The sequence below is a fragment of the Gadus chalcogrammus genome, chromosome 7, assembly GCF_026213295.1.
Source record: "Gadus chalcogrammus isolate NIFS_2021 chromosome 7, NIFS_Gcha_1.0, whole genome shotgun sequence".
In the NCBI taxonomy this organism is placed as follows: domain Eukaryota; kingdom Metazoa; phylum Chordata; class Actinopteri; order Gadiformes; family Gadidae; genus Gadus; species Gadus chalcogrammus.
In genome coordinates, this window is record NC_079418.1 from 33,101,114 (window position 1) to 33,116,719 (window position 15,606).

The window sequence follows — 15,606 nt, forward strand, 5'->3', positions numbered from 1 at the left end:
CCTGGGTCGGCGTTCCCGGGCCCTGGGTCGGCGTTCCCGGGCCCTGGCTCGTCGTTCCCGGGCCCTGGGTCGGCGTTCCCGGGCCCTGGGTCGGCGTTCCCGGTACGTGGCTCGTCGTTCCATGGCCCTGGGTCGGCGTTCCCGGGCCCTGGCTCGTCGTTCCCGGGCCCTGGCTCGTCGTTCCCGGGCCGTGGCTCGTCGTTCCAGGGCCCTGGGTCGGCGTTCCCGGGCCCTGGGTCGGCGTTCCCGGGCCCTGGGTCGGCGTTCCCGGGCCCTGGGTGGGCGTTCCCGGGCCCAGGCTCGTCGTTCCCAGCAGCTGCTCCTCGCGGTCAGATGAAGCTCCGCGCGTTTCAAACCCGCTCAACTTGGGGCGGTGGTCAGCTGACCCCGCGGCGCGCTGACAGCCAATCACATCTATTGACCGGCAGGTTGGGGTCCGGGCCGACAGCCCTGAGGTGGTACGCTCAGCACTTAACCAAGCACTCAACTCTAGGCTCAACCAAAGCACTCAACTGTAGGTTTAAATGAAGCACTTAACTCAACTGTGGGTTGAATTTAATAATTTGAGTATCGTATATATACTTCCTTTCCTTCGTATCGACCCTTAACCGCCAAGCGTCAGGAACAAGAGCAGAACACGACTGAAGCAAGAGCAGAACTTTTAATGTTTTAATTGAACTAGTTGGATGAAAAGACTTAACATGGAACAACATCGACTAAAATCAGTCATTTATGTAAAACATATCGTCAAGGCAACAAAAAGACAACTGATTCCAAAATCAACACTGTATTCAACAGACTTTTTCTTTTTAAGATTCCCACAGTGACCGGTAAGATCGTTCAAAGACTTTCAGAAAGGGAGAGAGAGAGAGAGAGAGAGAGCGAGGAGGAGAGAGATCTGAGAGGAGGAGAATGGGGATGACAGAGAGTAGGAGAGAGGAGAGGCGATGAGATTGGAGAGAGGCGACGAGGAAGAGAGAGAGCGAGATGATGAGAGAGAGAGAGAGTGGTGGATGATGAGATGACGAGAGGATGAGGGAGTGAGGAGAGATGAGAGAGGAGATGAGAGAGAGAGAGAGAGAGAGAGAGAGAGAGAGAGACTTTCTTTCTCTCCCTCTCTCTGTCTCCCTCTCGTTGTTCTGTGGATCATGAACACACAGGATGAGGAAACAGTGGGTTTAGTTTAAAGCCTGCTGTAGTACTCAGGAGTCCACAGGGGCTACTTCTCCAGCAGCGTGTGGCCGTTTGCATCGGGTCAGTCTGAGTCCCCCCCTGACCTGCGATCAGCCGTCCTCCACCACGGTCCACGGGCCTTCAGTGAGGACGACGCTGAGATACGCCCTGTCCCCGGTGGCCAATAGCAGCAGTGTTTTATCAGTCAGTGCATCTTTTGTTCATTCTTTGTGTTTACAAAGGAATACTAAGGAGTACTTATTTAGTACGTGAAGGTAAAATAAAGGGGTTACGTTTCTGGAGTGAAGGAAGATTCATGAAAATAGAAAAAAAAAATCTCTTTCTGTGAGGCTGAGTAGTGAGGGTTAAGGTTGGGGTCAGGGGTCAGGGGTTGGGGGTAGGATTAGGGTCAGGGTTAGGGGTTGGATTTAGGATTAGGGGTAAGGGTTAGGGTCAGGGTTAGGGTTAAGGTTAGGTTCAGGGTTAGGATTAACAATGATCATTGATCACTTGTGAGTACCAGTGTCCTCCGATTAGCATTTGCAGAGCTTCTTCTCATTTTCTATTTCCAAACATTTTTTCTTTAGGGCTGGAAATGACACAGTGTAAGAGAAGATAACGTACTCAAAGGAACAAAACAGGTCCACATCAGAACACAATGCACAGTAATACAATGTTTGTGACACTAGCCAGTACAAAGGGACTCCGTTCGCTCCTCAAGTCATCGCCCAGCAGCAATACTCCCCACCACCCCTTTGGTTCAAAATAAGACTGTCGGACTTAAAATACAAATACTTATATTTTTTCCTTATTGTGGAACAGAATCGGTCACAATCCAATCTTTCCATGCCCCTCTGAGATCTCAGATCCAGTCTGGGCCAGTCTAGAGTCTGCGGTTAAAGGAGGAGCTTCTCTTTTGCATAAAAGAACCAACGAGGAGCGGCTGCATCAGGAGAACCGTGAGGTCTGAGCGCTGCAGTCTGGAGGCAGACAGCATGTTGGGTTGAAGATAAAACACGTTACCACAGGGCTACGGCCGGGCCAGGAGCTTTGAGGGCCAGCAGGAACACGTTGGCTCAGATTCTGCGTGGTGAAACACCACTAACACCAGTGTGTTCTCACCAGCAGGTCAGCCTCTCCAGCAGGAAGCCATTCTTACGAGTTCATAAAAAAATTAAATAAACTAGAAAACGCAAACACACATCAACAGATGTCGGCCCGCATGCAAACCTTCCACAACAGACAACAAAGTAGAAAAACATTGTACATGGCACCCTGAAAGGACTGCCGGACTGAACCCTAACTCTGACCCCAGGAGAGCGTCACACCAAGGGGCACAGGTTGCTACACTGCTCGACTAAAGGCATGTTTTGGTTTTGGAACTGTTTGTCAATTTCAAAGGTTTATTCAGATTTGGGGCGACAGGCTACTGACTTTACCGTTAAGCTACGATAAACAGGAGAACGTACGAGGCTTCTAGCTCTGCATGGCTGTTCAAACCAAACACTGACACTGAATCAACGTGTCGTTATTCAAGCAGCATGAAGCTCACTCCTACTGCGGTTAGTATTAGTAGACCTGTTCAAAGGCTTTGTGCTCGTGGACTATGAATAGGGCTTGATACACAGAATCAGCCTTAAAGTGTTGAGGTCTAAGCTACTCTGCGGCTCACTGGCTCGTTCCTATTGTAGCTACCGAGGATGCACTTTATTGGTTTGACACCAGCAGGGTGCTATTACGTGGGTGATAGGCTGCACTTTGCTGCTCTATTTAGTGTCTCTATCGCAGTCTCAAGACCGTCTCTCACAATGACCGAAATGTATTATTTATTTTTTTATTATAAAACTTCGTCCATCAAACCCGTTCTCTTACCGGTCTATCTTACTAGTGCTGTCCCCTCCTCACTCCTCCCCTGCTCACTCCTCCCTTCCTTCCTCACTCCTGATTCAAACTCACCTCACCAGCAACCTAACCCTTCAGCAGGAAATCAACTCTCAGTGCAAATTTAGGTTTTTCTGTTCAGAGCGGAGCAGATAATAAAAAGGAGTGCGGTCAATTGCAGTTAGGTTCAAGAGCTTCAAACATAGTGAGCATGTCAGAGATGGACTATATGTGCCACGCTAGCCCCCACATCCATCGTGCTAATGGGGTTGAATTGAATATCGGCTCACATAAAAACTAACTGGATGAAGGGCATACATTTGGCTTTTCAAGTGCAAGTCCGGCAAAAATTGAACCCAAGGTATTTTTCTGCATTAAACACATCAAATAAGCCGTCCAGACGTTGTTTTCCGTTGATCTACCGGAGCAGCGTTAACAGCCCGAATGGCTTACAGTGCATCGCGCCGAATGCCTCCAAATAAGCATTTTTTTAACCACCAATATTGTTTGAAATGGCACCAAACCTCTGCAGTAGCATGACTAGGGTACCTACACCCAAAACTAAGCACCAACAACTTAGTTAGCGAACCTAGAGTTCATTAAAAAAGGAATACTAGTTTACAATACTGTGCCTTACAGGCAAGTCCATGTTTACAGGAGGTCAATTTTAGAAGTCTGTTTTATAACAGTATTTTTAATTAACTCTGGGTTCGCTAACTACGTTGTTGGTGCTTTGTTTTATGTGTATGGACCCTCAACATGCTACTGCAGAGGTTTGGTGCTGTTTTGAGCAATGTTAGTAGTAGTGTAAGCGTTAGCCGCACCGCCCCTAGCCCACTGTTAGCCTCTGGGCTGTTACCATGGCTCCGGGCAAGCTCTCTACTGGTTGATTAATAAACAAAATGTCTGGATGGCTTTTTTGATACTTTTTCATTCAGAAAAAGACCATGGGTTAAATTTTTGCCGGAGTTAACTTTAAGAGTAAGTGAATAAACATTGTTATGAACGTCCTGTCCATGCAGGGCTTCTGCGTCTGGCATGTCACACAGCGCTGACAGGGCTGGGAAGAGGCGATGCACAGTGATCACGATCCTGATCACACAGCGTCACAACGCGGTCCAGGATCCACAGGGAGGTCTTCACAGTGAGGGGGCCCCACGGGGGCGGGGGGGCGGTAGTAAGTGCATAGAGTTAGGAAGGGGTCCCTATTGCTAGGGAGGGGCCACTAGTGTTAGGGAGATGCCCCTAGTGTTAGGGAGGGGCCCCTAGTGTTAGGGGGGGTCCCTAGTGTTAGGGGGGGGCCCTAGTGTTAGGGAGGGGCCCCTAGTGTTAGGGGGGGTCCCTAGTGTTACCCTGCGTTCACACCAAAAGATGCATTTGCTGCCCGAACGAGTTGACGCCGAAGTTTTGCGGTGCAGCAAATCAAGTTTTGCAGCGCAGCAAAAGTTTTGCGGCGCCGCAAAATTTTTGCGGCGCAGCAAAGGTTTTGACGCGCAGCAAAAGTTTTGCTGCGCCGCAGTTTTGCAGCGCGGGAAGTTTCGCGGAACGGCAAGTTTTGCCCGCGGTGCTTCTGAATTCATTCACAACCATGGCCGACATTACGAGCATTGCATGTCTTTACCTGTTGTGGAAGAGGGAGAGACGTTGGAATGCCCGTCGTTTATGGGTTCATGAGACCATTCGGAGCCTGGAAGGCTGGTGCTGCCTGGCACCCAACTGGGTTTTGTTTGGGGTTGTTTTCTAGCCCTTTAGCATACTCATAGTTTAGTTCAACTGTAAACACAACTACACTACAGAATGCTGATTTGTGGGTTTTTTCGAGTTACTAAATAAATGTAACGGTAGTGAACTCTAGGTCACTCCAAGGGAGTAACACTGATTGGCTGTTACGGCATGTCACTCAGTGGCAACGCCTCAGTGGCAACGCTGTTGAACGCTGATTGGCTGTCATCACGCGTTTGCTGCCGAAAAGTTGAAATATTTCAACTCGAGCAGCATTTGACACGCCGCAAAATACGTGAATGCGCCCGCCGCCCGTGCCCGGCAGCAAATCAGATTTTGACGCGCCGCAAATAAAATTTTGCTGCCGGTTTTCTCGGCAGCATTTGCTGCCGCAGCAAATGCTGCGGCAGCAAAGCAGCAACGTGTCTCTACATTCACTTTGAATGGGATCGTGCCGCGCGTCAACTTTTTGCATCTTTTGGTGTGAACGCAGGGTTAGGGAGAGGCCCCTAGTGTTAGGGAGGGGGGGTCCCTAGTGTTAGGGGGGGGGGGGCCCTAGTGTTATGGAGAGGCCCCTAGTGTTAGGGAGGGGGGGTCCCTAGTGTTAGGGAGAGGCCCCTAGTGTTAGGGAGGGGGGGTCCCTAGTGTTAGGGAGAGGCCCCTAGTGTTAGGGAGGGGGGGTCCCTAGTGTTAGGGGGGGGGCCCTAGTGTTAGGGAGAGGCCCCTAGTGTTAGGGAGGGGGGGTCCCTAGTGTTAGGGGGGGGGCCCTAGTGTTATGGAGAGGCCCCTAGTGTTAGGGAGGGGGGGTCCCTAGTGTTAGGGGGGGGCCCTAGTGTTTTGGAGAGGCCCCTAGTGTTAGGGAGGGGGGGTCCCTAGTGTTAGGGGGGGGGCCCTAGTGTTATGGAGAGGCCCCTAGTGTTAGGGAGGGGGGGTCCCTAGTGTTAGGGGGGGGGCCCTAGTGTTATGGAGAGGCCCCTAGTGTTAGGGAGGGGGGGGTCCCTAGTGTTAGGGGGGGGGCCCTAGTGTTTTGGAGAGGCCCCTAGTGTTAGGGAGGGGGGGTCCCTATTGTTAGGGGGGCCCCCCTAGTGTTAGGGAGAGGCCCCTAGTGTTAGGGAGGGGGGGTCCCTAGTGTTAGGGGGGGGGCCCTAGTGTTTTGGAGAGGCCCCTAGTGTTAGGGAGGGGGGGTCCCTATTGTTAGGGGGGCCCCCCTAGTGTTAGGGAGAGGCCCCTAGTGTTAGGGGGGGTCCCTAGTGTTAGGGGGGGGGCCCTAGTGTTATGGAGAGGCCCCTAGTGTTAGGGAGGGGGGGTCCCTAGTGTTAGGGGGGGGGCCCTAGTGTTTTGGAGAGGCCCCTAGTGTTAGGGAGGGGGGGTCCCTATTGTTAGGGGGGCCCCCCTAGTGTTAGGGAGAGGCCCTAGTGTTAGGGAGGGGGGGTCCCTAGTGTTAGGGGGGGGGCCCTAGTGTTTTGGAGAGGCCCCTAGTGTTAGGGAGGGGGGGTCCCTATTGTTAGGGGGGCCCCCCTAGTGTTAGGGAGAGGCCCCTAGTGTTAGGGGGGGTCCCTAGTGTTATGGAGAGGCCCCTAGTGTTAGGGAGGGGGGGTCCCTAGTGTTAGGGGGGGGGCCCTAGTGTTATGGAGGGGCCCCTAGTGTTAGGGGGGGTCCCTAGTGTTAGGGGGGGGGGGCCCTAGTGTTAGGGGGGGTCCCTAGTGTTAGGGGGGGGTCCCTAGTGTTATGGAGAGGCCCCTAGTGTTAGGGGGGGGTCCCTAGTGTTAGGGGGGGGTCCCTAGTGTTAGGGGGGGGTCCCTAGTGTTAGGGGGGGGCCCTAGTGTTAGCGAGGGGGGGTCCCTAGTGTTAGGGGGGGCCCCTAGTGTTAGGGAGAGGCCCCTAGTGTTAGGGACCCCCCCTCGCTAACACTGGGAGGGGGGCCCTAGTGTTAGGGGGGGGGCCCTAGTGTTAGGGAGGGGTCCCTAGTGTTAGGGAGGGTCCCTAGTGTTAGGGGGGGCCCTAGTGTTAGGGAGAGGCCCCTAGTGTTAGGGAGGGGTCCCTAGTGTTAGGGAGGGTCCCTAGTGTTAGGGGGGGGGGCCCTAGTGTTAGGGGGGGGCCCTAGTGTTAGGGGGGGGGCCCTAGTGTTAGGGGGGGTCCCTAGTGTTAGGGGGGGGTCCCTAGTGTTAGGGGGGGGGCCCTAGTGTTAGGGGGGGCCCCTAGTGTTAGCGAGGGGGGGTCCCTAGTGTTAGGGGGGGCCCCTAGTGTTAGGGAGAGGCCCCTAGTGTTAGGGGGGGTCCCTAGTGTTAGGGGGGGGTCCCTAGTGTTATGGAGAGGCCCCTAGTGTTAGGGGGGGGTCCCTAGTGTTAGGGGGGGGTCCCTAGTGTTAGGGGGGGCCCCTAGTGTTAGCGAGGGGGGGTCCCTAGTGTTAGGGGGGGCCCCTAGTGTTAGGGAGAGGCCCCTAGTGTTAGGGACCCCCCCTCGCTAACACTGGGAGGGGGGCCCTAGTGTTAGGGGGGGGCCCTAGTGTTAGGGAGGGGTCCCTAGTGTTAGGGAGGGTCCCTAGTGTTAGGGGGGGCCCTAGTGTTAGGGGGGGGGGCCTAGTGTTAGGGAGGGGTCCCTAGTGTTAGGGAGGGGTCCCTAGTGTTAGGGAGGGTCCCTAGTGTTAGGGGGGGGGGGCCCTAGTGTTAGGGAGGGGCCCCTAGTGTTAGGGGGGGGGCCCTAGTGTTAGGGGGGGGCCCTAGTGTTAGGGGGGGTCCCTAGTGTTAGGGGGGGGTCCCTAGTGTTAGGGGGGGGGCCCTAGTGTTAGGGGGGGCCCCTAGTGTTAGCGAGGGGGGGTCCCTAGTGTTAGGGGGGGGCCCTAGTGTTAGGGGGGGTCCCTAGTGTTAGGGGGAGGGGCCCTAGTGTTAGGGAGGGGTCCCTAGTGTTATGGAGGGGTCCCTAGTGTTAGGGGGGGGGCCTAGTGTTATGGAGGGGCCCCTAGAGTTAGGGAGGGGCCCCTAGTGTTAGGGGGGGGGCCCTAGTGTTAGGGGGGGGCCCTAGTGTTAGGGGGGGCCCCTTGTGTTGGGGGGGGGCCCTAGTGGTAGGGGGGGGGCCCTAGTGTTAGGGGGGGGCCCAGGCAGGGGGTGGATACTCTGGCTTTGGTTGTGCACTGGGTCTAGTTTGGTTTAAACTATTTATTTTCAGTCTTCTCCTCGTAACTTTATTTAATCAGTTTCGCTCACCTGTTAATCATAAAATGAATGATTCAGTAAGATTGATAAGGAGATGCATAAGTGGTCAAATTAAAGCTAATACTTTCTGGTCACGTCTCAGTCGCTGTTACTAAACAGTCTACTCGACCCTTGACTGGGGATCACTAGTTTTCATGGTACAATACAAAGTGAACATTTGGACAGACAGGAATGTAATTCTCCACATTTCGCTTCTGATTATCCCGTATATTAATTTATAATGAACGACGTTCCATAGGTTCATCACATGTCGGCCGACATGAGAACAAACGAAGAAGTGTGGAGGTTTGAAGCACACTGATCATTTGTACTATTTTCAGCGCTGTTATTCTTAGGCTAACTGTGATGCCTCGCTGACAGGCGAGAGTAGACGACCAGACAGAAGCAGCTGATCATAGAACCGACAGGTTACCCTCCTCAGAGTAGACGACCAGACAGAAGCAGCTGATCAAAGAACCGACAGGTTACCCTCCTCAGACAGAAGCAGCTGATCATAGAACTGACAGGTTACCCTCCTCAGACAGAAGCAGCTGATCATAGAACTGACAGGTTACCCTCCTCAGACAGAAGCAGCTGATCATAGAACTGACAGGTTACCCTCCTCAGACAGAAGCAGCTGATCATAGAACTGACAGGTTACCCTCCTCAGACAGAAGCAGCTGATCATAGAACTGACAGGTTACCCTCCTCAGACAGAAGCAGCTGATCATAGAATTCTGCCAGTGGTGCATCCAGTCACAGCGCTGGAAACAGTGCAGAATTATCTGTACGTTTGTAGACAAACAATATGGTTTTCCCGCTTTGAGTAAACGAGTATTCAGAACACACAGGAAATCTTTGGAAAGTAATTGTAACTGTGCTCCCGTCCCATGAGGACGAGATAGGCTACCGTACCGCTGAAGGCGACGGAGGCGGCTAACGCTAAACCAGCCCTCTCCCCTTCTGGAAGTGCCTGGTCTGAACCGGGCCGAGACATCACTCGTGGTACCTCTCTGAACACGCCCGTGGTCCAAGGGGTAAAACAGTAAAACTTAATCATCAAGTATCGGAGGATGATTCTAAATAAATAAAGAATGCATGGATAGTGCTTAGCAACGGCTCTCTGGTGCTACAACGTGCACCCCCCCACAGTGGCCGTCTGTGGTTTGTCATGAATGTGCTCTTACTTTGTTAAACAAATCAACAAGTAGGCGATCATGATGATCAACGAGCGAACGTGGGGAGCTGGGAAGCACAAGACTAATGGCCAACCTCATAAGTCTGTCGTCTTATTTTCCATGCATGTGTTTCTGTCGAGCTTCAGCAGTGAATCGCTATATTTCTATATATTCGCTGTCAATGCACATCATTAGAAAAAACAATGGAAGAGTCTTCGGATAATCAATAAAATATAAGATATATAACAGCTGAACAGGCTTTGTTAAACGTTGACCTCGATGTGGCGAACTCTGATGCGGCCCCCCTGACGGACCAATCGGAACGAGCGAATCCTGCATCCGGCGCTCAGTAGTAAAAGTGCAGTATGTGTTGAACACAGCAGCAGTCGGCGGGGGTCCGGGGGAGCCTTCAACCCCGGGGGTCAGACTCTCATCCCGGTCCTCTGCCGACGGGACGGAGATAAACGTTCATCTCTCCCTCCCTGATCCTCTCTGTCCCCTCTGTCCCTCCTGCTCATTCTCTCTGTATCTCCCCCCCCCCGCCCTCTCTCCCCCGTCTCCCCCTCTTACCTCCCTCCCTTTCTAACTCATCTCCCCCCCAAACCCTCACACCTGGGTTTCCAGGCCGCTGAGTTTGGGGGTGAGGATTCGGGGTGTGACCCCGGAGTTGAGGTCGCGCTCGAACTCCAGCAGCTGGCCCATGAAGTTGAGGTTTGGCGAGACGACGGGCCGCCGCCCACGGACGTACTTGTAGGCGTCGGTCATGGTCATGAGCGTGTGCTTCATGAGGTAGGCGATGACCACAGTGGCGGAGCGGGAAACACCCGCCTGGCAGTGGACCAGCACCCCCTTCCCCGTCTGGTGGGCCTCCTCTGTGAGACAGACAGAACACACTCTGCATCACTCCTCTGAGAGACAGACAGAACACACCCCGCATCACTCCTCTGTGAGACAGACTGAACACACCCCGCATCACTCCTCTGTGAGACAGACAGAACACACTCTGCATCACTCCTCTGTGAGACAGACTGAACACACTCTGCATCACTCCTCTGTGAGACAGACAGAACACACCCCGCATCACTCCTCTGTGAGACAGACAGAACACACTCTGCATCACTCCTCTGTGAGACAGACAGAACACACCCCGCATCACTCCTCTGAGAGACAGACTGAACACACTCTGCATCACTCCTCTGTGAGACAGACAGAACACACCCCGCATCACTCCTCTGTGAGACAGACAGAACACACCCCGCATCACTCCTCTGTGAGACAGACAGAACACACTCTGCATCACTCCTCTGAGAGACAGACTGAACACACTCTGCATCACTCCTCTGTGAGACAGACAGAACACACTCTGCATCACTCCTCTGTGAGACAGACTGAACACACTCTGCATTACTCCTCTGTGAGACAGACAGAACACACTCTGCATCACTCCTCTGTGAGACTGACAGAACACACTCTGCATCACTCCTCTGAGAGACAGACTGAACACACTCTGCATCACTCCTCTGAGAGACAGACTGAACACACTCTGCATCACTCCTCTGAGAGACAGACTGAACACACTCTGCATCCCTGCTCTGTGAGACAGAACACACCCCGCATCACTCCTCTGTGAGACAGACTGAACACACTCTGCATCACTCCTTTGTGAGACTGAACACACTCTGCATCACTCCTCTATGAGACAGACAGAACACACTCCGCATCACTCCTCTGTGAGACAGACAGAACACACTCCGCATCACTCCTCTGAGAGACACACGCTGCATCAGGGCGTCTTTAGCTAGAACAGTCCTCCATCAGCCCCTAGTGAGGGAAGGGCCGAATGAACCACTTCTTAAAGGATGACTCAGGGGCTGTTCAGCCTGGACCCTGTTCCCCTCTGGGCTGTTCAGCCTGGACCCTGTTCCCCTCTGGACTGTTCAGCCTGGACCCTGTTCCCCTCTGGGCTGTTCAGCCTGGACCCTGTTCCCCTCTGGGCTGTTCAGCCTGGACCCTGTTCCCCTCTGGACTGTTCAGCCTGGACCCTGTTCCCCTCTGGACTGTTCAGCCTGGACCCTGTGCTCGGGCTGACCCAGGACTCTTTCGGACGACTTTCTGGCCATCGGCCCAGGATTAGAAGCTTCAGCAGGCAGCCGTGAAGCAGGATGCGCTGGAACCCTTTGAGGCCAATGCACCGTCTGTACCTCCTCTTAAGGGTCAAGGTTACCCTCAGTGATCCTGAGGATCAGAAAAACACAACTTCTGTCTCTACCGTAGTCCCCATGTCTGACTGTAGTCTCCATGTCTGACTGTAGTCCCAATGTCTGACTGTAGTCTCCATGTCTGTCTGTAGTCCCAATGTCTGACTGTAGTCTCCATGTCTGACCATAGTCCCCATGTCTGACTGTAGTCCCCATTTCTGACTGTAGTCCCTATGTCTGACTGTAGTCCCCATGTCTGACTGTAGTCTCCATGTCTGACTGTAGTCCCCATGTCTGACTATATTCCCCATGTCTGACTGTAGTCTCCATTTCTGACTGTAGTCCCCATGTCTGACTGTAGTCCCCATGTCTGACTGTAGTCCCCATGTCTGACTGTAGTCTCCATGTCTTACTGTAGTCTCCATGTCTGACTGTAGTCCCCATGTCTGACTGTAGTCTCCATGTCTGACCGTAGTCTCCATGTCTGACCGTAGTCTCCATGTCTGACCGTAGTCTCCATGTCTGACCGTAGTCCCCATGTCTGACCGTTGTCCCCATGTCTGACCGTAGTCCCCATGTCTGACCGTAGTCCCCATGTCTGACTGTAGTCTGACCGTAGTCTCCATGTCTTACTGTAGTCTCCATGTCTGACTGTAGTCTCCATGTCTGACTATAGTCTCCATGTCTGACTGTAGTCCCCATGTCTGACTGTAGTGCCCATGTCTGACTGTAGTCCCCATGTATGGCTGTAGTCTCCATGTCTGGCCGTAGTCCCCATGTCTGACTGTAGTCCCCATGTCTGACTGTAGTCCCCATGTCTGACCGTTGTCCCCATGTCTGACCGTAGTCCCCATGTCTGACCGTAGTCCCCATGTCTGGCCGTAGTCCCCATGTCTGACTGTAGTCCCCATGTCTGACCGTAGTCTCCATGTCTGACCGTAGTCTCCATGTCTGACCGTAGTCCCCATGTCTGACCGTAGTCTCCATGTCTGACCGTAGTCCCCATGTCTGACCGTAGTCCCCATGTCTGACCGTAGTCTCCATGTCTGACTGTAGTGCCCATGTCTGACTGTAGTCCCCATGTATGACTTTAGTCTCCATGTCTGGCCGTAGTCCCCATGTCTGACTGTAGTCCCCATGTCTGACCGTAGTCTCCATGCCTGACCGTAGTCCCCATGTCTGACCGTTGGGCGAGTGGGGACTGAATGGGGGAAAGGAAGCGTCTGAAAGGAGAGCGGCGATAGTAGCGTGGATAATTGAAGTCTGATTGTCTGGATAATCGACCCTGAAGCCGCACCGTGAGAGCGGGTAATGAGGGGAGTCTGGAGGTCAGATGCTCGTCTGTCCGCAGTATCCCTATCTGCATGCTGGGCCACGCCCCACCCCGCTAACGAGCTGGACCTGACTTCAGCGTGCGGCGGGTAAAGGCTCTCCTGAATGAACAAGCGGACCGCACTGCGACGGGGGGCCTACCGATGAACTCAAACACCTCCTCGAAGTACTGCTGCAGGTTCTGCTTGCTGTTGTCGGTGGCGGGCAGCCTCTTGTAGCGCACCAGGCCGGTGGTCAGGTGGTACAGCGGCAGGTGCGTGGTCACGTTGACCACGAAGCCCACGTTGAGGCGCAGCAGCAAGTCCAGGTCCTCGGCGTCCCGCTCGTTGCCTAGGAACAGGAAGGGCAGGATGGCGCTGATGACGGCGTTCTCGGCGTCTGGCGTCACGGCGCCCTCGTTGGACAGGGAGGCGGGCAGCGAGGAGGACAGAGGGAGGGAGAGGTGCACTGTGGGAAGAGACCAGAAGACCAGAAGAGGATCAGAGGAGAGCACATAGGATTGATATCCGGGAACCGGTCGTGGTCGTGGTCGTGGTCGTGGATTGCGCTGACCAGTATGTGTTGAAGATAAGAAGCTAGGAACTAAACATAAACATAAAGAGCACTCTGAAGGGGGACTAGGAGGTCGCTGAGGTGGTGATGAGCGGCGGGCTTACGGCGGCGGTTCTCCTCGTCCTGGTCGCGGTTCAGGGAGTCCAGGACCAGGTGCAGCGACTGGGCGGAGGGCAGCGACCGCCCCCCCTCCCGCTCCCGCTCCCGCTCCCGCTCCCGCTCCCTCTGCCGGGGGCGGGGCTTGAGGATGAGGGTCCCCGGGTTGGAATGCGGGGGGGAGAAGGAGACGGGGGACTGCGGGGGCGAGGGCGAGTGCGGGCGGTAGGGCATGTCGTCGTACTCCCCCCCGTCCCCCGCCCCCCCCGCCCCCCCCTCGTGGTTCAGCAGCCTCTTCAGCGAGCTCCGCCCGTCCTCCGCGCCCGAGGACACGCCCATGAAGTCCAGGGCGGCCATCTTGCCCTGCCACAGGCGCCGCCTGCCGGCGTGGTCCGTCAGGGGGGTGTGGCTGAACTCCCGGAGGTTCTGGCAGTCCAGCAGGGCCATGCCCCCCCCCGGGGCCTCGCCGTTCTGGCCCCCGCGGCTCAGACAGGACGGCTTCCCGGCCCCGGGGCCTCCGCCGGTGCCGTGGGCGTGGCTCATCTTCCTGGCCAGCTCCTCGGGCCAGATGGTGCGCACGCTGTAGTCGTCGTCGTCAGACTGCGGGAAGGCGCCGGCCTGGGGGTGGGCCGCCGGCCCCCTCCCCGGGGGTGTGCTGCGGCGGGGGTTAAAGGTCACCACGATGGGGTCGCTGCTGCAGTAGCTGCAGGAGGAGCTGGCCGTCTGGCTGGCCTTGGGGTCGCAGCCCGTCACGCAGCTGTGGAGGGCGCGCAGCGGCGCCGAGGGGGCGCAGGGCAGGCACCCGCCCACCAGACGCTTACGCAGCAGGGCGGGGCTCTCCAGAGGCCCCGCCCCCGAGGAGGAGGAGCACGACACGCACGCCAGCGGCCGGAGGAGGCGGGGCCGGCGGTCGGACGCCGTGCTGTTGGAGGAGGAGGTGTTGGAGGAGAGGCAGCCCCCCAGGCCCCTCAGACCCATGGCCCGGCCCGCTACGTCGCCGCCCCCCCCCCGGCCCCCCGCCCGGCCCGCCGCCGTCTGGACGCAGGAGAAGGAGGAGGAGGGACTCCCGCCGCCGCCGCCGCCGCCGCCGCCGCCGCCGCCCTGGCAGCCCCGGCCGAAGCCCTTGCGCCGCACCAGCTCCCAGCAGCCGCAGTTGAAGGGGTAGGAGAGGTCTATGGTGCAGGTGTGGTCGGGGCTGGGGAAGCCCCCCACGCCCGAGGAGCCGGGGGACAGCGGGAGACCATGGAGGGCGGGGGGCCGGGGGCGGCGCTGGTCCCGGCCCGCGGGGGCCGAGCGGAAGGAGGAGGGGCCTTGGGAGAGGGGGTTGAGGGTAGGGGGGGAGGCGGGGTAGCTGGGGTTCAGGACGGAGGCATGGGGCAGGGCCGGGGGGGGCTGCGGGCCCGGCAGCAGGCTGCTGGGGTCCTGCTGGGCCGCTCCCAGTTTGCTCCTCCTCCCGCCGCCCGACGCTGCCTCGCCGCCCCACCTGGCGAGGAGTCCCGGAGCGCCGTTGGCGTTCTCCTTCTCCCTCCGGGGTTTGTTGTGCTGCTGCGACGCGGCCGGGACGAACTGCAGGCCGCCGCTGTCGCCGCCGTGGTCGTGCCGCTGACCCCGATGCTCGTGGTCGTAGCTGTTGTCGTGGTCGTAGCCGTTGACGTGGTCGTGGTCGTGGTCGTGGTCGTGGTCGTAGCCGTTTTCGTGGCGCTGGCCGCGCTGCTCGTGGCTCAGGTGCAGCGAGACGCGCTTCCCGCCCTTGCCTCCTTTCAGACTCCCGCCGTGCCTGGGGGCGTGGCCCTCACCGTGCCTGGGGGCGTGGCCCTCACCGTGCCTGGGGGCGTGGCCCTCACCGTGCCTGGGGGCGTGGCCTTCGCCGTGTCCGGCCTCCAGGGACACCTTGATGTCGACGGCGTGCGTGTGCGAGGGCAGCCGGGGGCCCAGGGCCACCGTGCCGTTGCTGTGGCGATGGCTAGGGTCGTAGCCGGTCACAAACGGCGAGGAGGACAGCAGCACCACGGGGGGGTCGGGCTGCAGCGGCGGGCCTCGGGGCGGCCGGCGCTCGCCTCCCAGGCTCAGGGAGCCGCAGGAGTACGGGGACAGCTGGGGCGGCGGCAGGCAGGAGGACGCATGGAAGAGCTGGCCGCTGACGCAGGGCGGCGGCAGCGGCGGCGGCGGGCGCGAGGGGTAGCGGGGGAGGTGGCGGGGGGGGGGGGAGGACGCCGGGCAGTGGGAGAGGTTCTTGGGGCGCTGGAGGAGCACTATACGCTCGTCGAGAGGGAGGGGTGGCAT

The 15,606-nt window shown here is 56.8% G+C and overlaps 1 protein-coding gene across 1 annotated transcript in view; it reads right to left on the reverse strand.

Annotated features, from left to right (window-relative positions):
• si:dkey-175m17.7 (uncharacterized) overlaps window positions 1-15,606 on the reverse strand; it is a 20,077-nt gene extending 4,471 nt beyond the window's left edge. The window contains exons 1-6 of the mRNA XM_056594943.1: window positions 14,724-15,606; window positions 13,332-14,633; window positions 12,817-13,122; window positions 9,758-10,017; window positions 8,977-8,980; window positions 22-316 (exon numbers count right to left, since the gene is read on the reverse strand). Of these exons, the coding sequence (XP_056450918.1) occupies window positions 22-316; window positions 8,977-8,980; window positions 9,758-10,017; window positions 12,817-13,122; window positions 13,332-14,633; window positions 14,724-15,606 (3,050 nt within the window). The remainder of the gene's footprint in view (window positions 1-21; window positions 317-8,976; window positions 8,981-9,757; window positions 10,018-12,816; window positions 13,123-13,331; window positions 14,634-14,723) is intronic.